General features: G+C 53.0%; 1 protein-coding gene across 1 annotated transcript in view; it reads right to left on the bottom strand.

Annotated features, from left to right (window-relative positions):
- The window catches only part of ZMYM2 (zinc finger MYM-type containing 2), a 241,936-nt gene that overhangs the window by 6,959 nt on the left and 211,844 nt on the right, over nt 1-23,133 (bottom strand). The window contains exons 20-21 of the mRNA XM_075337404.1: nt 18,757-18,871; nt 18,424-18,675 (exon numbers count right to left, since the gene is read on the bottom strand). Of these exons, the coding sequence (XP_075193519.1) occupies nt 18,424-18,675; nt 18,757-18,871 (367 nt within the window). The remainder of the gene's footprint in view (nt 1-18,423; nt 18,676-18,756; nt 18,872-23,133) is intronic.

The following is a 23,133-nucleotide window of genomic DNA, read 5'->3' on the forward strand; positions in this document are numbered from 1 at the left end:
GTCACTGCAGCTTAGCTGAGTGACTTTATGTGTTGAGAACTACCGCGCCGGCCGCTCCGGGAGCGGCGTCGCGGCTGGGACTTGTAGTGCGCCGGGGACTTAGCGCCGACCGTGCTTTTACGACGGCGGCGCTTATAAATCTAGTCCCCGGCTTTTGCGGCCTAGCTCCGCTTCGTTCCCGCCCCCTCCCTGTCACTCAGGGAAGGGGACAGGCGTTGTGCAATCGTCAGCGCCGAGGGCTGGAGCCTTATTTACATGCTCCAGCCCTCTCACTGGGCACAGTGGGACGCAGGTTTCCCGCTTTTTGTCTGAGCACACCCAGGGCCCGCCCCCCCTCCACAGAGACGCCGGCAGCCATTACTGCATGCAGTCTGGCTGGGGAACGGACACAGGCTCTGGGAGACCCAGACAAGGGATTTCTGGCGACCACACACCCGCGTTAAGCGGGCGGTAAGCAGCACATTCGTGCTGGCCCCACTAGTGCCACAGTGTTATTTGGTGTACTTTTTCCTGTACCAGATATATCTATATATATTGCACTGTAAGGTCGCTTCTTGGCTGTATACCCCTATTGCTCTGAGGAGACGACAACATGTCATCTGCAAAACGCAAGGGTGCCAAGACACAGGCTGTGAACGCTGTTTGTGCCGCTTGTGGGGCTAATCTACCGGCAGGTTACAATGACCCCCATTGTGTGCAATGTTCGGTCTCTGTGCCACTTCGTCAGCCGGAGCCTGTGGTGGTAGTGGCCCAGGCAGAGTCGCCGGTGAACCCTGTCCCGGTGACGGGGACAGAGTTTGCTGTTTTTGCTGACAGGATGTCTGTCACTATGACAAAAATCCTAGAGACCTTGCAGGCCAGGCCAGTTACTCAGTCCATGGACACTGCTGCGGCAATGTTCCCCGGTCCCCCTCAGTTGGAGTTAATCAGTGCTTCAAGGGGGTCCCAGGCATCTCAGCCTGACGGCTCTGATTCAGATGACAGTCCCAGGCAGCCTAAGCGTGCTCGCTGGGAGAGACCCCCCACGTCTTCACGCGGATCAGGGTCTCAGCGAGAGGAGTCTCTACATGATGAGACAGAGGAGGGTGATCAGGAGTCTAATCCTGAAACCGCTCTCAATCTGGATACTCCTGATGGTGACGCCATGGTAAATGACCTTATAGCGGCCATCAATAGTCTATTGGAAATTTCTCCCCCTGCCCCTTCTGCAGAGGAGGCAGCTGCACAGCAGGAGAAGTTCCATTTCAGGTATCCCAAGCCTAAACTGAGTACTTTTCTGGACCACGCTGACTTCAGAGAATCAGTCCAGAAACACCATGCCTACCCAGATAAGCGTTTCTCAAAACGTCTTAAGGATACACGTTATCCCTTTCCCCCTGACGTGGTCAAACGCTGGACCCAGTGTCCAAAGGTGGATCCCCCAATTTCCAGGCTTGCAGCTAGATCCATAGTTGCAGTGGAAGATGGGGCTTCACTTAAAGATGCCAATGACAGACAGATGGACCTTTGGTTAAAGTCTGTCTATGAAGCTATTGGCGCGTCGTTTGCTCCAGCATTCGCGGCCGTGTGGGCACTCCAAGCTATTTCAGCTGGCCTGGCACAGGTGGACTCTATCATATGTCCAGCAGTGCCGCGAGTAGCGTCCCTAACCTCGCAAATGTCGGAGTTTGCGACTTACGCTATCAACGCTGTCTTGGACTCTACAAGCCGTACCTCAATTGCGTCTGCCAACTCTGTTGTCTTGCGCAGAGCCTTGTGGTTAAAGGAATGGAAAGCGGATTCTGCTTCCAAAAAATGTTTAACCAGCTTGCCGCTATCTGTGGATAGACTGTTTGGTGAACAATTGGCTGAAATCATTAAGCAATCCAAGGGTAAGGACTCCTCCTTACCCCAGCCCAGATCAAGCAAACCTCAACAGAGGAAGTGGCAGTCGAGGTTTCGGTCCTTTCGAGGCTCCAGCAAGACCCAATTCTCCTCGTCCAAAGGGACTCAGAAGGAGCATAGGAGTTCAGATTCCTGGCGGGCTCAGTCACGCCCCAAGAAAGCAACCGGAGGAACCGCTTCCAAGGCGGCTGCCTCATGACTTTCGGCCTCAGCCCTCCGCATCCTCGGTCGGTGGCAGGCTCTCCCGCTTTTGCGACATTTGGCTGCCACAGGTCAAAGACCGGTGGGTGGCAGACATTTTGTCTCACGGGTACAAGATAGAATTCAGTTCTCGTCCTCCGCCTCGGTTCTTCAGAACCTCCCCACATCCCGACCGAGCAGATGCCCTTCTGCAGGCGGTGTGCTCACTAAAAGCAGAAGGAGTGGTGATCCCTGTTCCTCTGCAGGAACAAGGGCAAGGTTTTTACTCCAATCTCTTCGTGGTTCCAAAAAAGGACGGCTCGTTCCGTCCTGTTCTGGACCTAAAGCTGCTCAACAAGCATGTGAACGCCAGGCGATTCCGGATGGAATCCCTCCGCTCTGTCATTGCCTCAATGTCTCAAGGAGATTTCCTTGCATCAATAGACATCAAAGATGCTTATCTCCACGTGCCGATTGCTACAGAGCACCAACGTTTTCTACGTTTCGTGCTAGGAGACGACCATCTCCAGTTCGTAGCTCTGCCATTTGGTCTGGCGACAGCCCCACGGGTTTTCACCAAGGTCATGGCGGCAGTGGTAGCAGTCTTGCATTCTCAGGGACACTCGGTGATCCCTTACTTGGACGATCTACTTGTCAAAGCACCCTCTCAAGAGGCATGCCAACACAGCCTGAATGTTGCGCTGGAGACTCTCCAGACTTTCGGGTGGATCATCAACCTTTCAAAGTCAAACCTGGCACCGACTCAATCACTAACGTATCTTGGCATGGAGTTTCATACTCTCTCAGCGATAGTGAAGCTTCCGCTGGACAAGCAGCGGTCTCTACAGACAGGGGTGCAGTCCCTCCTTCAGGGTCAGTCGCACACCTTAAGGCGCCTCATGCACTTCCTAGGGAAGATGGTGGCAGCAATGGAGGCAGTCCCGTTCGCGCAGTTTCATCTGCGTCCACTTCAATGGGACATTCTCCGCCAATGGGACGGGAAGACAACTTCCCTAGACAGGAAAGTCTCCCTTTCTCAGACGGCCAAGGATTCTCTGCTATGGTGGCTTCTTCCCACCTCATTATAGCAGGGAAGATCATTCCTGCCCCCATCCTGGGCAGTGGTCACGACAGACGCGAGTCTGTCAGGGTGGGGAGCAGTGTTTCTCCACCACAGGGCTCAAGGGACGTGGACTCAGCAGGAGTCCACCCTTCAGATCAATGTTCTGGAGATCAGGGCAGTGTATCTTGCCCTATTAGCCTTCCAGCAGTGGCTGGAAGGACAGCAGATCCGAATTCAATCGGACAACTCCACAGCGGTGGCATACATCAACCACCAAGGAGGGACACGCAGTCGGCAAGCCTTCCGGGAAGTCAGGCGGATTCTGATGTGGGTAGAGGAAAGAGCATCCACCATATCAGCAGTTCACATCCCGGGCGTAGAAAACTGGGAAGCAGACTTCCTCAGTCGCCAGGGCATGGACGCAGGGGAATGGTCCCTTCACCCGGACGTGTTTCAGGAAATCTGCCGCCGCTGGGGGGTGCCGGACGTCGATCTAATGGCGTCTCGGCACAACAACAAGGTACCGACCTTCATAGCGCGGTCTCGCGATCAAAGAGCTCTGGCGGCAGACGCCTTAGTGCAAGATTGGTCGCAGTTCCGGCTCCCTTATGTGTTTCCACCTCTGGCACTCTTGCCCAGAGTGTTACGCAAGATCAGATCCGATTGCGGCCGCGTCATACTCGTCGCCCCAGACTGGCCGAGGAGGTCGTGGTACCCGGATCTGTGGCATCTCACGGTCGGCCAACCGTGGGCACTACCAGACCGTCCAGACTTACTGTCCCAAGGGCCGTTTTTCCATCGGAATTCTGCGGCCCTGAACCTGACTGTGTGGCCATTGAGTCCTGGATCCTAGCGTCTTCAGGATTATCCCAAGGGGTCGTGGCCACCATGAGACAGGCTAGGAAGTCCACTTCTGCTAAGATCTACCACAGAACGTGGAAGATTTTCTTATCCGGGTGCTCTGCACAAGGAGTATCTCCCTGGCCATTCGCGTTACCTGTCTTTCTTTCCTTCCTGCAATCTGGGTTGGAAAAGGGCTGGTCGCTCGGCTCCCTTAAAGGGCAAGTCTCGGCACTATCCGTGTTTTTTCAGAAGCGGCTAGCACGACTTTCTCAGGTGCGCACGTTCCTGCAGGGGGTTTGTCATATCGTACCTCCGTACAGGCGGCCGTTAGATCCGTGGGATCTAAACAAGGTCCTTGTTGCTCTCCAGAAGCCGCCCTTCGAGCCTCTGAGGGATGTGTCACTTTCTCGACTCTCACAGAAAGTGGCCTTTCTGGTAGCGGTCACGTCTCTTCGGAGAGTGTCCGAACTAGCAGCGCTGTCATCCAAGGCTCCTTTCCTGGTGTTCCACCAGGACAAGGTAGTGCTGCGCCCCATTCAGGAGTTTCTCCCTAAGGTGGTATCCTCTTTTCATCTTAATCAGGATATCTCCTTGCCTTCCTTTTATCCGCATGCAGTTCATCGGTATGAAAAGGATTTACATTTGTTGGATCTGGTGAGAGCACTCAGAATCTACATTTCCCGCACGGCGCCCCTGCGCCGCTCGGATGCACTCTTTGTCCTTGTCGCTGGTAAGCGCAAAGGGTCGCAGGCTTCCAAAGCCACCCTGGCTCGATGGATCAAAGAACCAATTCTTGAAGCCTACCGTTCTGCTGGGCTTCCGGTTCCATCAGGGCTGAAGGCCCATTCTACCAGAGCCGTGGGTGCGTCCTGGGCATTACGACACCAGGCTACGGCTCAACAGGTGTGCCAGGCAGCTACCTGGTCGAGTCTGCACACTTTCACCAAACATTATCAGGTGCATACCTATGCTTCGGCGGACGCCAGCCTAGGTAGAAGAGTCCTGCAGGCGGCAGTTGCCTCCCCGTAGGGGAGGGCTGTCTTTGCGGCTCTAACATGAGGTATTTCTTTACCCACCCAGGGACAGCTTTTGGACGTCCCAATCGTCTGGGTCTCCCAATGGAGCGCCGAAGAAGAAGGGAATTTTGTTACTTACCGTAAATTCCTTTTCTTCTAGCTCCTATTGGGAGACCCAGCACCCGCCCTGTTGTCCTTCGGGATTTTTGGTTGTTTTTCGGGTACACATGTTGTTCATGTTGAATGGTTTTCAGTTCTCCGACGTTACTTCGGAGTGAATTTGTTTAAACCAGTTATTGGCTTTCCTCCTTCTTGCTTTTGCACTAAAACTGGTGAGCCAGTGATCCCACTGGGGGTGTATAGCCAGAAGGGGAGGGGCCTTACACTTTTTAGTGTAATTGCTTTGTGTGGCCTCCGGAGGCAGTGCTATACACCCAATCGTCTGGGTCTCCCAATAGGAGCTAGAAGAAAAGGAATTTACGGTAAGTAACAAAATTCCCTTCTTCTTATAGTTCCGTATTGGGAGACCCAGACCATGGGGTGTTTAGCTTCTGCCTCCGGAGGACACACAAAGTACTACACTAAAAAGTGTAGCTCCTCCCTCTGAGCTTATACACCCCCTGGTAGCCAGTCCTAGCCAGTTTAGTGCAAAAGCTGAAGGAGAATAGCCACCCACCAGTAGAACCGAGTAAAAACCGGAACAACCGGAGACTCTGTCCACGACAACAGCCGGTGATAACACACGGAACAAGAAAATTGCCAACAGGCAACAGGGAGGGTGCTGGGTCTCCCAATACGGAACTATAAGAAAAAGAATTTACGGTAAGTAACAAAATTCTCTTTTTCTTTATCGTTCCTTTGGGAGACCCAGACCATGGGACGTTCCAAAGCTGTCCCTGGGTGGGAATAAACAGAAAAAACTAAGAAGTATGCGGAGCCTAACTTCACAAGTGGGCGACAGCCGCCTGAAGGATGCGTCTGCCCAAGCTCGCATCTGCCGAAGCATGAGAATGCACTTGGTAGTGCTTCGAAAAGGTATGCAGGCTAGTCCAAGTGGCAGCCTGACAGACTTGTTGAGCCGTAGCCTGGTGCCTAAAAGCCCAAGAGGCACCGACAGCTCTGGTCGAGTGTGCTTTGATCCCCGGCGGGGGAGGCACCTGAGTACTCTGGTAGGCGTCCGAAATGGTCGATCTAATCCAACGGGCCAAGGTCGGCTTAGAAGCAGAGAGACCCTTGCGCCACCCTGTGGTTAGCACAAAAAGAGAGGTGCACCGCCTAAGCGCAGCGGTGCGAGCCACATAAATCCGGAGAGCACGCACCAGATCTAGAGTATGCAGCGCTTTCTCAAAGCGATGAACAGGGGCCGGACAGAAGGAAGGCAAGGAAATATCCTGGTTAAGGTGGAAGGGAGAGACCACCTTAGGAAGAAAGTCCGGGGTCGGACGGAGAACTACCTTGTCTTGGTGAAAAACCAAAAAAGGTGACTCCGAGGAGAGCGCAGCCAAATCAGAGACTCTCCTGAGAGAAGTTATGGCAACTAGAAAGGCCACCTTTTGAGAAAGACGATACAAAGAAACCTCCCTAAGAGGCTCAAAGGGGGGTTTCTGCAATACTGTGAGGACCAAGTTAAGGTCCCAGGGATCCAAGGGCCGCCGATAAGGCGGAATGATGTGAGACGCACCTTGCATGAAGGTGCGGATCTGAGCCAGCCGGGCGAGACGCCGCTGGAACAGCACTGATAGAGCTGAGACTTGTCCCTTGAGAGAGTTAAGGGACAGTCCTAGCTGCAGACCGGACTGTAAAAAAGACAGAAGGGTCGGCAACGAGAATGGCCAAGGAGAATGGCCGGAAGAGCGACACCAGGACAGGAAAATTTTCCAAGTCCTGTGATAGATCTTGACGGAGGAAGACTTACGGGCCCGAGTCATAGTGGAGATGACTTCAGGAGGAATACCAGAAGCCGTCAAAATCCAGGACTCAAGAGCCACGCCGTCAATTTGAGTGCCGCAGAATTCGGGAGGAAAAACGGACCTTGCGAGAGCAGGTCTGGACGGTCCGGAAGATGCCACGGCATCTCCACGGACAGTTGGAGCAGGTCCGGATACCAAGCTCGCCTGGGCCAGTCCGGAGCAATGAGGATGACTCGACGGCCCTCCATTCTGATCTTGCGCAGGACTCTGGGCAAGAGAGCTAGAGGGGGAAACACGTAGGACAGACGAAACTGGGACCAGTCTTGAACCAGAGCGTCCGCAGCGAAGGCCTGAGGATCGTGGGAGCGAGCCATGTAAACCGGAACCTTGTTGTTGTGACGGGATGCCATTAGGTCCACGTCCGGAGTGCCCCACTTGCGGCAGATTGACTGAAAAACTGCCGGGTGCAGGGACCACTCGCCACCGTCCACGGATTGACGGCTGAGATAATCTGCCTCCCAGTTTTCTACGCCAGGGATGTGGACTGCGGATATGGCGGACTTGGAGTCCTCCGCCCATTGAAGAATGCGTTGGACCTCCAACATTGCCAGGCGGCTGCGTGTCCCGCCTTGGTGATTGATGTAGGCAACCGCTGTCGCGTTGTCTGACTGGACTCGAATGTGCCTGCCCGCCAACAGGTGGTGAAAGGCTAGGAGAGCTAGAAGCACAGCACATTGATTGAAAGGGCTGACTCGGACGGAGTCCAAGTGCCCTGAGCTCTGTGGTGGAGATGTACCGCTCCCTAGCCGGATAGGCTGGCATCCGTGGTGAGAATCACCCAGGACGGAGCCAGGAAGGAGCGCCCTTGGGACAGGGAAAGGGGTCGAAGCCACCACTGAAGAGAGCTCCTGGTCCGTGGCGACAGAGCCACTAACCTCTGTAAGGAGGAAGGCCGCTTGTCCCAACAGCGGAGAATGTCCAGCTGCAGAGGACGCAGATTGAACTGGGCAAAGGGAACCGCCTCCATGGAAGCCACCATTTGACCCAGCACCTGCATCAGGCACCTGAGGGAATAACGGCGGGGCCTCAGGAGAGAGCGCACCGCTAGCCGGAGAGACTGCTGTTTGATTAAGGGCAACTTCACAAGTGCCGGCAAAGTCTCGAACTGCATCCCTAGGTACGTGAGACTCTGAGTCGGCGTCAGAGTGGATTTGGGAAGATTGACAATCCACCCGAATTGGGCTAGGGTGGCGAGAGTGAGCGAAACACTCCGCTGACAGTCTGCGCTGGATGGACCCTTGACCAGAAGGTCGTCCAGATAAGGAAGCACTGCTAACCCCTGGAGGTGCAGGACCGCAATAACTGCCGCCATGACCTTGGTGAATACCCGAGGGGCCGTGGCTAACCCGAAAGGGAGGGCCACGAATTGGAAATGATCCTCTCCTATCGCAAAACGTAACCAACGCTGATGTGACACTGCGATTGGCACATGTAGATAGGCATCTCTGATGTCGATGGACGCCAGGAACTCCCCATGGGTCATAGAGGCAATGACTGATCGCAGAGACTCCATGCGAAAATGCCGCACCCGGACATGCATGGGAAGCTTGAGATCCAGGATGGGCCGGAAGGTACCTTCCTTTTTTGGAACTAGGAAGAGATTTGAGTAAAAACCTCTGAACCGTTCCTGAGCGGGAACTGGGACAATCACTCCGTTTGCCTGCAAGGACACCACGGCCTGCGAGAAGGTGGCGGCCTTGGAACAGGGGGGAGTTGAGAGAAAAAATCTGTTTGGAGGGCTGGAAGAGAATTCTATCCTGTAGCCGTGAGATATGATGTCTCTCACCCACTGATCGGAGACTTGCTTTAACCAAGCGTCGCCAAAGTGGGAGAGCCTGCCACCGACTAAGGACGTGGCTGGAGCGGGCCAAGAGTCATGAGGAAGCTGCCTTAGTGGCAGAACCTCCTGCGGTCTTCTGCGGACGCGCTTTTGGGCGCCAGTTGGATTTCTGATCCTTGGCTGAGTTAGCGGATGAGGCGGAAGGCTTAGAGGATGACCAGTTGGAGGAACGAAAGGAACGAAACCTCGATTGATTCCTACCCTGGGCGGGTTTCCTGGTCTTGGTTTGTGGCATGGAAGTACTCTTCCCGCCAGTAGCTTCTTTAATGATTTCATCCAGCTGTTCACCAAACAGCCGTGAACCAGCAAAAGGGAGCCCAGCAAGAAACTTCTTGGAAGAAGCATCTGCCTTCCACTCTCGAAGCCACAAAATCCTGCGGATAACAAGAGAATTAGCTGAAGCCACCGCAGTGCGCTGAGCAGCCTCTAGCATGGCAGACATGGCATAAGATGAAAAGGCTGAAGCCTGAGCAGTTAAGGTAACCATCTAAGGCATAGATTCCTTGGTGAGGGAATGCATCTCCTCTAGAGAAGCAGAGATGGCTTTGAGAGCCCACACTGCTGCAAAAGTCGGGGAAAACGCGGCCCCCGCAGCTTCATACACAGATTTGGCCAGAAGGTCAATCTGACGGTCAGTGGAATCCTTAAGTGAGGTGACGTCAGCCACCGACACAACGGTCCGGGCTGATAGCCTAGACACCGGAGGGTCTACCTTTGGGGAGGGAGACCACTCCTTGACCACCTCAGGTGGAAATGGAAACCGGTCATCAGAACCACGCTTTGGAAAGCGTTTGTCAGGGCAGGCCCTGGGTTTGGTCACAGTGGTCTGAAAACTGGAGTGGTTAAAGAACACACTCTTCACTCTTAGGCGAGGTAAACTGATGTTTTTCTGCCAAAGAGAGTTGCTCCTCTGACACTGGCAGATTGAGATCCAGCACAGAATTAATAGAAGCAATCAAATCACTAAGATCTGAGTCACCCTCAGAGAAATCGATGGGATACATAGCCTCCGAGCCCCCAGTGAGGGCATCCTCCTCATCTTGAGAGTCAGCTCTTGAGACAGAGCCGTGGGATGGGGAGGGGGAGGAAACCCTCCGCCTTCTCTTAGAAGGACGGGGTCTGGGATCAGATGATGAATCCTCCGTGAGCTCTGATGGACGGAGGTCAGAGGATAGGAGTCCTCTGTCAAGAGTATTAGAGGCACCCTGTGAGGGGGGCTGATGCATATTCATCAAAGTCCTGGACAAAAGTCCCATGGACTCAGCAAATGACTGGGATATGGACCTAGAAAAGGACTCTACCCAGGCCGGGGGTTCAATCACAGGTGCAGCAGCAGCAGCCTGAGAGACCACTGGGGGTGAGACTCCAGGCTGTGGCACCGCCACGTTAGAGCAACCATCACAGTGTGGATAAATGCTCTGCTCAGGCAGCAGGAGCTTACATGCAGTGCATGCAGAATAAAGCTTTGGAGCCTTGCTCCTTGTGTGAGACATGCTGCTGGAGTGGGGGCTTTGCAGAGAATGAACCCCAGGGAGAATATACAGAGGTCCACAACCGGAGACCGGCTGTGGCTTACCAGACCGCTGAGCGCGGTGTTGTGTGCCCTCCAGATCCCGAAGCCCGGTCCCCCAGAGCGCAGCACCTCAGCAGAGATGGAGAATGCAGGATGTCCCAGAGCAGAGTGAACTCTGCCTGAGAAATGGCCGCCGAAGCGAAGAGAGGGGGCGGGACTAGGGGCGTTCCTATAAAAGAGCGGGAACTGGAGGGCTATAGAGACCTGCTGGGAAGGAGGGACGCCCCAGCAGTGGGGAGTGTCCCTCCCCTGTGTAGAACGGCCGCCGAGAGGAGCCGAACCTGTCCCTCTACATGAGTGACATGCGAGGGCAGGAAAACGAAACTAGGCCTCCGGCGAAGCCAGGGCCTAAATTTAAGCGGCGAGGCCGACAAGCAGGCACCATCGGCGCGGTTCTCGGGCAAAAGCTGGAGAACCCGCCGGATAAGTTAAAAACAATCACATACAGCATACTCTCCCCTTACAATAAAGAACCGGGACCCCCAACATAAACGTCTCAGGTACTTAGCTGCTGAGACGCAGGGCCATGTCCCTGGGGATGAGTGCTCCGGTCCAACAGAATCCTCAAGGGGCTGTGGATGGAGACCGGACTCCTGCCAGGCATGGAGACCGTGCTGGCTCCCACTTCAAGCCAGAGCCCAGAAGGGATGGTGATGGAGCACGGCATGTAAGGCTCCAGCCTTGTAAATCAACCTTAACAACACCGCCGACACAGTGGGGTGAGAAGGGACATGCCGGGAGTCCAGACATGGACCCGCTTTTCTTCAAACTCTTTGCAAAAGTCAAACAATCAGATGAGAATGCATGTGTGGATGTATGACCTCCTGACACAAAGCAATAAACTGGCTAGGACTGGCTACCAGGGGGTGTATAAGCTCAGAGGGAGGAGCTACACTTTTAAGTGTAGTACTTTGTGTGTCCTCCGGAGGCAGAAGCTAAACACCCATGGTCTGGGTCTCCCAAAGGAACGATAAAGAAAATATTATTGGACGTATTTTCTTCAAAATTGGAAGGGCTAGAAGCAGCGAAAACTTGCTGTATTTTTTTTATTTCTCCATTTATTATACGCACTGTGCCACCCGATAAGGTCTTAAACTTTTGAGGTACATTTTAACATACAAGTACATTCTTTTCATTGTGGATTTCCCCAGCAACTGGGACTGGTAAATTAGCCAAGTTACAGGGGAAATTTGTCTCCCTTCCTGCAGAACAGAACACAGCTCACTGTATCTCGTAGGACCTTCATTCTTACACTCTGAGATCACATATTCACTGGGTCTGGTGGAGGAAGCAACGGTCATGGCTTCCTAATCTATACATACAGCAGAGAAGGTAAAATCGATAAAACATGGTGTATATTCTCCCAGAGAGGTTTAGCTTGGTCACAACCGCATGATTTCGTGCAAGCAGCTGAACTTTCTCTTTTCTTTTTTTTTTTTTATAGACTAACTTCTTCTTTCAGGAAACAACACGTGAACATTAGTCACATTTAACAAACTCAGACACTATCTTTTGTTTTTAAGCCTCTAATGAGCGTGTGCAAAGATCATTGTGAAGGGAGGTAGAGCAGATCAGCTGTGACATCTATTGTGATTGCTGAACCCTACGTTAACAGTGTTTGGAGAGGTTGCCTATCATTGTAATCCTGCCTTTGATAATCTGCAGCACACCGACAACGTTATAAAAGAAGGGAATTTTGTTTACTTACCGTAAATTCCTTTTCTTCTAGCTCCTATTGGGAGACCCAGACAATTGGGTGTATAGCTTCTGCCTCCGGAGGCCACACAAAGTATTACACTTAAAAAAGTGTAACCCCTCCCCTCTGCCTATACACCCTCCCGTGGATCACGGGCTCCTCAGTTTTGGTGCAAAAGCAGGAAGGAGAAAACTTATAAATTGGTCTAGGGTAAATTCAATCCGAAGGATGTTCGGAGAACTGAAAACCATGAACCAAAAGAACAATTCAACATGAACAACATGTGTACACAAAAGAACAACCAGCCCTAAGGGAACAGGGGCGGGTGCTGGGTCTCCCAATAGGAGCTAGAAGAAAAGGAATTTACGGTAAGTAAACAAAATTCCCTTCTTCTTTGTCGCTCCATTGGGAGACCCAGACAATTGGGACGTCCAAAAGCAGTCCCAGGGTGGGTAAAAGAATACCTCAATAAAAAGAGCCGCAACGGCCCCCTCTTACAGGTGGGCAATCGCCGCCTGAAGGACTCGCCTACCTAAACTGGCGTCTGCCGAAGCATAGGTATGCACTTGATAGTGTGAAAGTGTGCAGACTAGACCACGTAGCTGCCTGACACACCTGCTGAGCCGTAGCCCGGTGCCGCAATGCCCAGGACCCACCCATGGCTCTGGTAGAATGGGCTTTCAGCCCTGAAGGAAGCGGAAGCCCAGAAGAACGGTAGGCATCGAGAATCGGTTCCTTGATCCACCGAGCCAAGGTTGACTTGGAAGCCTGCGAACCCTTATGCTGGCCAGCGACAAGGACAAAGAGCGCATCTGAACGGCGCAGGGGCACTGTGCGAGACACGTAGAGCCGGAGTGCTCTCACTAGATACAAAGAGTGCAAATCCTTTTCACATTGGTGAATTGGATTAGGGCAAAATGAAGGCAAGGAGATATCTTGATTGAGATGAAAAGGAGATACCACCTTAGGGAGAAAATCCAGGACCGGACGCAGAACCACCTTATCCTGGTGAAACACCAGGAAGGGGGCTTTGCATGACAGCGCTGCAAGCTCAGACACTCTCCGGAGTGATGTAACTGCCACTAGAAAGGCCACCTTCTGCGAAAGACGTGATAAAGAGACATCCCGCAGCGGCTCGAAAGGTGGTTTCTGAAGAGCCGTTAGCACCCTGTTAAGATCCCAGGGTTCCAGCGGACGTTTGTAAGGTGGGACTATGTGGCAAACTCCCTGCAGGAACGCGCGGACCTGCGGAAGCCTGGCTAGGCGCTTTTGAAAAAATACGGAGAGCGCCGATACTTGGCCCTTGAGAGAGCAGAGTGACAAACCCTTGTCCATTCCGGATTGAAGGAATGAAAGAAAAGTGGGAAAGGCAAACGGCCATGGAGGAAAACCGTTATCAGAGCACCAGGATAAGAAGATTTGCCAAGACCTGTAATAGATCTTGGCGGACGTTGGCTTCCTGGCCTGTCTCATGGTGGCAATGACATCCTGAGATAACCCTGAAGACGCTAGGAGCCAGGACTCAATGGCCACACAGTCAGGTTGAGGGCCACAGAATTCAGATGGAAAAACGGGCCTTGTAACAGCAAGTCTGGGCGGTCTGGAAGCGCCCACGGTTGTCCCACCGTGAGATGCCACAGATCCGGGTACCACGACCGCCTCGGCCAGTCTGGAGCGACGAGAATGGCGCGACGGCAGTCGGATCTGATCTTGCGTAACACTCTGGGCAGCATCGCCAGAGGAGGAAACACATAAGGCAGTCGAAACTGCGACCAATCCTGAACTAACGCGTCCGCCGCCAGAGCTCTGTGATCCTGAGACCGAGCCATGAATGCCGGGACTTTGTTGTTGTGCCGTGACGCCATGAGATCGACGTCCGGCGTTCCCCAGCGGCGACAGATCTCTCGAAACACTTCTGGGTGTAGAGACCATTCCCCCGCATCCATGCCCTGACGGCTGAGAAAATCTGCTTCCCAGTTTTCTACGCCCGGGATGTGAACTGCGGAGATGGTGGAGGCTGTGGCTTCCACCCACTGCAGAATCTGCCGGACTTCCTGGAAGGCTTGACGACTGCGAGTGCCGCCTTGGTGGTTGATGTATGCGACGGCAGTGGCGTTGTCCGACTGGATACGGATCTGCCTGCCCTCCAGCCACCGATGGAAAGCCAATAGGGCTAGATACACTGCCCTTATCTCCAGAACATTGATCTGAAGGGAAGACTATCGGAGTCCAGGTTCCCTGAGCCCTGTGGTGGAGAAAAACCGCTCCCCACCCTGACAGGCTCGCGTCCGTGGTGACCACAGCCCAGGTTGGGGGTAGGAAGGATTTTCCCTGCGATAGAGAATTGGGAAGGAGCCACCACTGAAGAGACGTCTTGGTTGCAAGGGAAAGAGACTTTCCTGTCGAGGGAAGCCGACCTCCTGTCCCATTTGCGGAGAATGTCCCATTGGAGTGGCCGCAGATGGAATTGCGCGAACGGCACTGCCTCCATCGCTGCCACCATCTTCCCCAGGAAGTGCATGAGGCGCCTCAAGGGGTGTGACTGACCCCGAAGAAGAGATTGCACCCCTGCCTGCAGAGAAAGCTGTTTGTCCCGCGGTAGCTTGACTACCGCTGACTGTGTATGAAACTCCATCCCGAGGTAAGTCAGTGATTGGGTCGGTGTCAACTTGGATTTCGGGAAGTTGATGATCCACCCGAACTGCTGGAGAGTCGCCAGAGCGACGGTAAGGCTGTGTTGACACGCCACCCGAGAAGGGGCCCTGACTAGGAGATCGTCTAAGTAGGGAATCACCGAGTGGCCCTGAGAGTGTAGGACCGCCACAATGGATGCCATGACTTTGGTGAAAACCCGTGGGGCTGTCGCCAGGCCGAAAGGCAATGCCACGAACTGAAGGTGTTCGTCCCCGATGGCGAAACGCAAGAAGCGTTGATGCTCGGGTGCGATCGGCACGTGGAGATAAGCATCCTTGATGTCGATCGATGCTAGGAAGTCTCCTTGTGACATCGAGGCGATGACCGAGCGGAGAGATTCCATCCGAAACCGTCTGGTTCTCACATGTCTGTTAAGTAGTTTGAGGTCCAGAACGGGACGGAATGATCCGTCCTTTTTTGGCACCACAAACAAGTTGGAGTAAAAGCCGCGACCACGTTCCTGAAGGGGAGCGGGGATCACAACTCCTTCTGTCTTCAGAGCGTCCACTGCCTGAAAAAGTGCGTCGGCCTGAGCGGGGGGCGGAGAGGTTCTGAAGAAACGAGCCGCAGGACGAGAGCTGAACTCTATCCTGTAACCGTGAGACAGAATGTCTCTCACCCATCGGTCTTGAATATGTGGCCACCAGGCGTCGCCAAAGCGGGAGAGCCTGCCACCGACCGAGGATGCGGCTAGGGGATGCCGAGAGTCATGAGGAGGCCGCCTTGGAGGCAGTGCCTCCTGCGGCCTTTTGGGGGCGTGACTTGGACCGCCACGCATAGGAGTTCCTCTGGCCTTTCTCCGGCCTGCTGGACGAAGAGGATTGGGGCTTGGCGGAGGGACGAAAGGACCGAAACCTCGATTGTATTTTTCGTTGCTGAGGTCTCTTAGGTTTGGATTGGGGTAAGGAGGAGTCCTTTCCCTTGGATTCCTTAATAATCTCATCCAATCGTTCGCCAAACAAGCGGTCGCCAGAAAACGGCAAACCGGTTAAGAACCTCTTGGAGGCCGAGTCTGCCTTCCATTCGCGCAGCCACATGGCCCTGCGGACTGCCACAGAGTTAGCGGATGCCACAGCTGTACGGCTAGCAGAGTCTAGGACTGCGTTCATGGCGTAGGAAGAAAAAGCTGACGCTTGAGAAGTCAAAGACGCAACTTGCGGAGCAGAATTACGTGTGACAGCATTAATCTCAGCCAGACAAGCTGAGATAGCTTGGAGTGCCCACACGGCTGCAAAGGCCGGGGAAAAAGACGCGCCCGTGGCCTCATAGATGGACTTCACCAGAAGCTCTATCTGCCTGTCAGTGGCATCCTTTAGCGATGAGCCATCTGCAACCGATACCACAGATCTAGCCGCCAATCTAGAGACTGGAGGATCCACCTTGGGACACTGAGCCCAACCCTTAACGACCTCGGAGGGGAAGGGGTAACGCGTGTCAGTGAGGCGCTTAGTAAAGCGCTTGTCCGGAACCACTCTGGGCTTCTGGACAGCATCTCTGAAGTTAGAGTGATCGAAAAACGCACTACGTGTACGTTTGGGGAACCTAAACTGGTATTTCTCCTGCTGAGACGCCGACTCCTCTACAGTAGGAGGCGGGGGAGAGAGATCCAACACCTGGTTGATGGACGAGATAAGATCATTCACTAAGGCGTCCCCTTCAGGTGTATCAAGGTTAAGGGCGACGTCAGGGTCAGAGCCCTGAGCTGCGACGTCCGCCTCGTCCTCCAGAGAGTCCTCAAGCTGGGAACCCGAGCAGCGTGAAGAAGTCGGGGAAGATTCACAGCGAGCCCGCTTAGCCTGTCTAGGACTGTGGTCCGGGCAGGAGTCCTCCACGTGAGACCTAGGGCCCAACCTGGGAGCGCGCTGCGGTGCGGACCGAGAGGGGCCTGGAGGCGACGATCCAACAGGGGCCGGGGCCTGTGTAAGGACCGGTCTGGACTGCAAAGCATCTAGCAGCTTGGCAGACCATTTGTCCATAGACTGAGCCATGGATTGTGAAAGTGACTCAGAGAGTTTCTCAGCAAAAGAGGCGAACTCTGTCCCTGCCGCCTGGACAGGGGGAGCAGGGGGGTCTACATGAGCCGAGGGGCCCACTAGTGACCGAGGCTCCGGCTGAGCAAGCGAAACAGGGGTCGAGCATTGCTCACAGTGAGGGTAGGTGGAACCCGCAGGTAACATAGCCCCACAAGAGGTACAGGCCGCAAAAAAACCCTGTGCCTTAACAGCTTTGCTCCTTGTGGACGACATGCTGTTGTCTCCTAGGAGAATGATCACTGAGGGTATATGGGCAAAAAAGGGTATACAGCCCGACCGAACAGAAATATATATATAAATACGTATCTATTCCGGCACCCTAGGGGGACCAGCACCGGGTGACCGGTGTGGCTTACCGACCGCTAAAAAGCGGAGTGTGTGTCCTCCAGATTCCCTGACTTAGGACCCCCGGAGCTGCAGAGCTCTTCACTGAGAATCCTCCACCGGCAGAATGCCAAAAAATGGCTGCCGGAGCTCTCAGGGGAGGAGTGGAGCCGTGGGCGGCGCCAGGAAAGTGCGGGAATCTGGGGTCCCCACAGTGATCAGTGAGGGGGGAGGAAACATGCAGGATGGTCCGGCCCTCACATCCGACGTCAGGTCGGCAGTCCCGCCCTTACCCCTGACAGGCAGGCCCGGGGGCGGGATTTTTGCGACTAGGCCGCGATGAAGCCGGGGACTAAATTTGAGACCGCGCCCGACAAGCAGGCACGGTCGGCGCGGAAGTCCGCCGGCCTTCTCAATTCAGCAGCTGCCGCAGCGTCCGGGAAGAAGGTGCGCTCCCTGCACAGTCCCCTATGGGGACACAGAGTACCTTAGAGTTGCAGGGCCCGGTCTCTGAGGTTGAATAGACTCCGGTCCGGCAGATTCCCACAGGGGCTGCGGAGGGAGCACGGTCCCAGTAAATGGATGACCGCTCAGGATCCCACTTCTCCCAGAGCCGCTAAGGGATGGTGAAGGAGACGGCATGAGGCTCCGGCCTTTTTACCCACAATGGGTACCTCAACCTTAACAACACCACCGACGTAGTGGGGTGAGAAGGGAACATGCCGGGGGCCCCGTGGGGGCCCTCTTTTCTTCCAACCGACATAACTAATATGAGAATGCATGAGTGGATGTGTGCCTCCTTCCACACAAAGCATAAAACTGAGGAGCCCGTGATCCACGGGAGGGTGTATAGGCAGAGGGGAGGGGTTACACTTTTTTAAGTGTAATACTTTGTGTGGCCTCCGGAGGCAGAAGCTATACACCCAATTGTCTGGGTCTCCCAATGGAGCGACAAAGAAAAAAAAAGTTCATGTGGGAAAATATTGCATTATTTACTTTTATTTCCTTTTAATAACATGGATCACTAAAAAAAAAAATAGAACACAATATCCCAATTTAATCAAATATGTCACTTTTTGATAGCTTAAGGTCAGTGTTCCCCAACTCCAGTCCTCAAGAGCCACCAGCAGTGCATGTTTTCAAGGTTTCCTTAGTATTGCCAAGGTGTTGGGATCATCACTGTGCAGGTGATTACATTATCAGTGCAATACTAAGGAAACCCTGAAAACACACACTGTTGGTGACTCCTGAGGAATGGAGTTGGGGAACACTGCCTTAGGCGAGTTTCATGGAACTCATCAGCTTACCTTCGCTGTCGCTCTCAAATAATGAAGGTTCCTGGTACTGAAGACAAGCCTTTTTCTCTTGTGTAAGGGGATTTCCTTTCCACTGTTTTAAGACGGTACCAAAAGAAAGTCTTAAATGCTGGTCGACTGTCCTCAAATTAAAATATTTAGTATTAAAGTAGAATAGGGTAAACAGCAGGGACATGGGCGATTGGGTTCCAAGCTGATTTGCTTGCCACAAGTAAAGTTCCTCAACGCGTGAAAATATGGAGCCTGTGGAAAACAATAGGATATATTTGGATACAGATCACATCCCACTACTGCATGGCATAATTATGTCTCTTAATTGCTTACCATCTGGTAAAATACTGGGTTGCCAACTTCTAAGAATATTATTGAGCGCCTGTCCAAACGTCTCGTAATCTTCATCATGGAATATATTTTCCGTTTTCTGGCTAACAAACAAGAACTGAAGAAAAAACAAACAGTTATATCCTTATTCTATTCACCAAAATTTAAAAAAAAAAGTCACAAAGTGTTCTGCGTTTTCCAACTAGTGCTGGTTGCTTAAAGGTACTCCAATGGTATTATTACTATAAATATTTTCCATATGAGCGTGTGCACACAAGTGAGCAGCCCTAGATGCCTTTGCACTATACTGGTCCTGGTATTCAGCTGGAAAAAACACAAAGGAGGGGCATTGTGGGCTGCAGTCAGCTACTATAACCCTTCACATCTATATAAGTCACATACACGCCATATGGGCACAGGAGTTGTATGGAGTGGGTTTAGGCCCAAACTCAGCCCTGTGTAGGCTGTTTGATACAGCCAGCATGTTTCTGTACACAGCAGCGACCAGAGCTACCTCCAGTTGCTGCTATTAAATAATTTAGATACTGCTGTCAATCACTCAGCAGTGTTATATAATTGGACTGCTGTGCGTGTGTGAACAAACTCACATCGCCCCACCCACAGAGTGATCATGGTGTGCCGATGGGTTGTCAAAGCAGACGTCTATACCACCATGTCCCTTTCATAGCACTTAATTGTTGCCTGTGGCTGGGCTTCATAGAACATCAATTTCACAATATATTGCAATACTGCAGTATTAAAGTACATAAAACTGAATTAAAAACTTCACAATTATATTTAAATAACCCCCTTTCCCCAGTTAGGGTACATTCCCAAGATCACCGTTTGTTAAGGTTTTGACGCTGCAGAATTTCTGCACCAATTCCGCACCTTAGTTTACTTGAGTTTTTCCTTGCGTTGTTTGCTGTATGTGTTTTTGTCTCAATATAGAAACACAGGCAGCAGAGCAAACAGGAAGTTGGCCAATGCAACTGTCTTACTGGGTTAGTAATGGGGGTGTCTGATAGACGCTTGTTATGATCCGGTAACCACGGAAGATTACAAAAAACTCCCGTTGGTGAAAAAACATTAAGAAACAGTAGTAGTTGGAACCTGGGCTGACCGCAATCCCCTGACTCTCAGACCACACTAAAAGTAGCAGTGGAGTGTTCCTAAAAAAAAACCTAGATGCCACGTCACAGCCTAAGAAACTAGCTACGCCTGACAGAATGAAATGAGGAAATCTACCTTGCCTCAGAGCAGTCCCCAAAGGCGTAGGTAGCCCCCACATACAAAGAATACGGTGATATAGGAAGAAGGGAATTTTGTTACTTACCGTAAATTCCTTTTCTTCTAGCTCCTATTGGGAGACCCAGACGATTGGGTGTATAGCACTGCCTCCGGAGGCCACACAAAGCAATTACACTAAAAAGTGTAAGGCCCCTCCCCTTCTGGCTATACACCCCCAGTGGGATCACTGGCTCACCAGTTTTAGTGCAAAAGCAAGAAGGAGGAAAGCCAATAACTGGTTTAAACAAATTCACTCCGAAGTAACCTCGGAGAACTGAAAACCGTTCAACATGAACAACATGTGTACCCGAAAAACAACCAAAAATCCCGAAGGACAACAGGGCGGGTGCTGGGTCTCCCAATAGGAGCTAGAAGAAAAGGAATTTACGGTAAGTAACAAAATTCCCTTCTTCTTCGGCGCTCCATTGGGAGACCCAGACGATTGGGACGTCCAAAAGCTGTCCCTGGGTGGGTAAAGAATACCTCATGTTAGAGCTGCAAGACAGCCCTCCCCTATATGGAGGCAACTGCCGCCTGCAGGACTCTTCTACCTAGGCTGGCGTCCGCCGAAGCGTAGGTATGCACCTGATAATGTTTGGTGAAAGTGTGCAGACTCGACCAGGTAGCTGCCTGGCACACCTGTTGAGCCGTAGCCTGGTGTCGCAATGCCCAGGACGCACCCACGGCTCTGGTAGAATGGGCCTTCAGCCCTGATGGAACCGGAAGCCCAGCAGAACGGTAGGCTTCAAGAATTGGTTCTTTGATCCATCGAGCCAGGGTGGCTTTGGAAGCCTGCGACCCTTTGCGCTTGCCAGCGACAAGGACAAAGAGTGCATCCGAGCGGCGCAGGGGCGCCGTGCGGGAAATGTAGATTCTGAGTGCTCTCACCAGATCTAACAAATGTAAATCCTTCTCATACCGATGAACTGCATGAGGACAAAACGAAGGCAAAGAGATATCCTGATTAAGATGAAAAGAGGATACCACCTTCGGGAGAAACTCCTGAATGGGGCGCAGCACTACCTTGTCCTGGTGGAAGACCAGGAAGGGAGCCTTGCATGATAGCGCTGCCAGCTCAGACACTCTCCGAAGAGATGTGATCGCTACTAGAAAAACCACTTTCTGTGATAGTCTAGAAAGTGAAACCTCCCTCAGAGGCTCGAAGGGCGGCTTCTGGAGGGCAACTAGTACCCTGTTCAGATCCCATGGATCTAACGGCCGCTTGTACGGGGGTACGATATGGCAAACCCCCTGTAGGAACGTGCGCACCTTAGAAAGGCGTGCCAAACGCCTCTGAAAAAAGACGGATAGCGCCGAGACCTGACCTTTAAGGGAGCCGAGCGACAAACCTTTTTCTAACCCAGATTGCAGGAAAGAAAGAAAGGTAGACAATGCAAATGGCCAGGGAGACACTCCCTGAGCAGAGCACCAGGATAAGAATATCCTCCACGTTCTGTGGTAGATCTTAGCGGACGTGGGCTTCCTAGCCTGTCTCATGGTGGCAACGACCCCTTGGGATAATCCTGAAGACGCTAGGATCCAGGACTCAATGGCCACACAGTCAGGTTCAGGGCCGCAGAATTCCGATGGAAAAACGGCCCTTGGGACAGTAAGTCTGGTCGGTCTGGTAGTACCCACGGTTGGCCGACCGTGAGCTGCCACAGATCCGGATACCACGCCCTCCTCGGCCAGTCTGGAGCGACGAGTATGACGCGGCTGCAATCGGATCTGATCTTGCGTAGCACTCTGGGCAAGAGTGCCAGAGGTGGAAACACATAAGGGAGCCGGAACTGCGACCAATCTTGCACTAGGGCGTCTGCCGCCAGCGCTCTTTGATCGCGAGACCGTGCCATGAAGGTTGGGACCTTGTTGTTGTGCCGGGACGCCATGAGGTCGACGTCCGGCCTTCCCCATCGGCGACAGATTTCCTGAAACACGTCTGGGTGAAGGGACCATTCCCCTGCGTCCATGCCCTGGCGACTGAGGAAGTCTGCTTCCCAGTTTTCTACGCCGGGGATGTGAACTGCGGATATGGTGGAGGCCGTGGCTTCCACCCACATCAGAATCCGCCGGACTTCCTGGAAGGCTTGCCGACTGCGTGTCCCCCCTTGGTGGTTGATGTATGCCACCGCTGTGGAGTTGTCCGACTGAATTCGGATCTGCCTTCCTTCCAGCCACTGCTGGAAGGCTAGTAGGGCAAGATACACTGCTCTGATTTCCAGAACATTGATCTGAAGGGTGGACTCCTGCTGAGTCCACGTACCCTGAGCCCTGTGGTGGAGAAAAACTGCTCCCCACCCTGACAGACTCGCGTCTGTCGTGACCACCGCCCAAGACGGTGGTAGGAAGGATCTTCCCTGTGATAATGAGGTGGGAAGAAGCCACCACTGCAGAGAGTCCTTGGCCGTCTGGGAAAGGGAGACTTTCCTGTCCAGGGATTTTGACTTCCCGTCCCATTGGCGGAGAATGTCCAATTGAAGTGGGCGCAGATGAAACTGCGCAAACGGAACCGCCTCCATTGCCGCCACCATCTTCCCGAGGAAGTGCATGAGGCGTCTTAAGGAGTGCGACTGATCTTGAAGGAGAGCCTGCACCCCAGTCTGTAGAGACCGCTGCTTGTCCAGCGGAAGCTTCACTATCGCTGAGAGAGTATGAAACTCCATGCCAAGATACGTTAGTGATTGGGTCGGTGACAGATTTGACTTTGAGAAGTTGATGATCCACCCGAACGTCTGGAGAGTCTCCAGTGCAACAGTCAAGCTGAGTTGGCATGCCTCTTGAGAGGGTGCCTTGACCAGTAGATCGTCCAAGTAAGGGATCACAGAGTGTCCCTGAGAGTGCAAGACTGCTACCACTGCCGCCATGATCTTGGTGAACACCCGTGGGGCTGTCGCGAGACCAAATGGCAGAGCTACGAACTGAAGATGGTCGTCTCCTATCACGAAGCGTAGAAAGCGTTGGTGCTCTGTAGCAATCGGCACGTGGAGATAAGCATCCTTGATGTCTATTGATGCTAGGAAATCTCCTTGAGACATTGAGGCAATGACTGAGCGGAGGGATTCCATCCGGAACCGCCTGGCGTTCACATGC

The sequence above is a fragment of the Anomaloglossus baeobatrachus genome, chromosome 2, assembly GCF_048569485.1.
Source record: "Anomaloglossus baeobatrachus isolate aAnoBae1 chromosome 2, aAnoBae1.hap1, whole genome shotgun sequence".
Classification (NCBI taxonomy): domain Eukaryota; kingdom Metazoa; phylum Chordata; class Amphibia; order Anura; family Aromobatidae; genus Anomaloglossus; species Anomaloglossus baeobatrachus.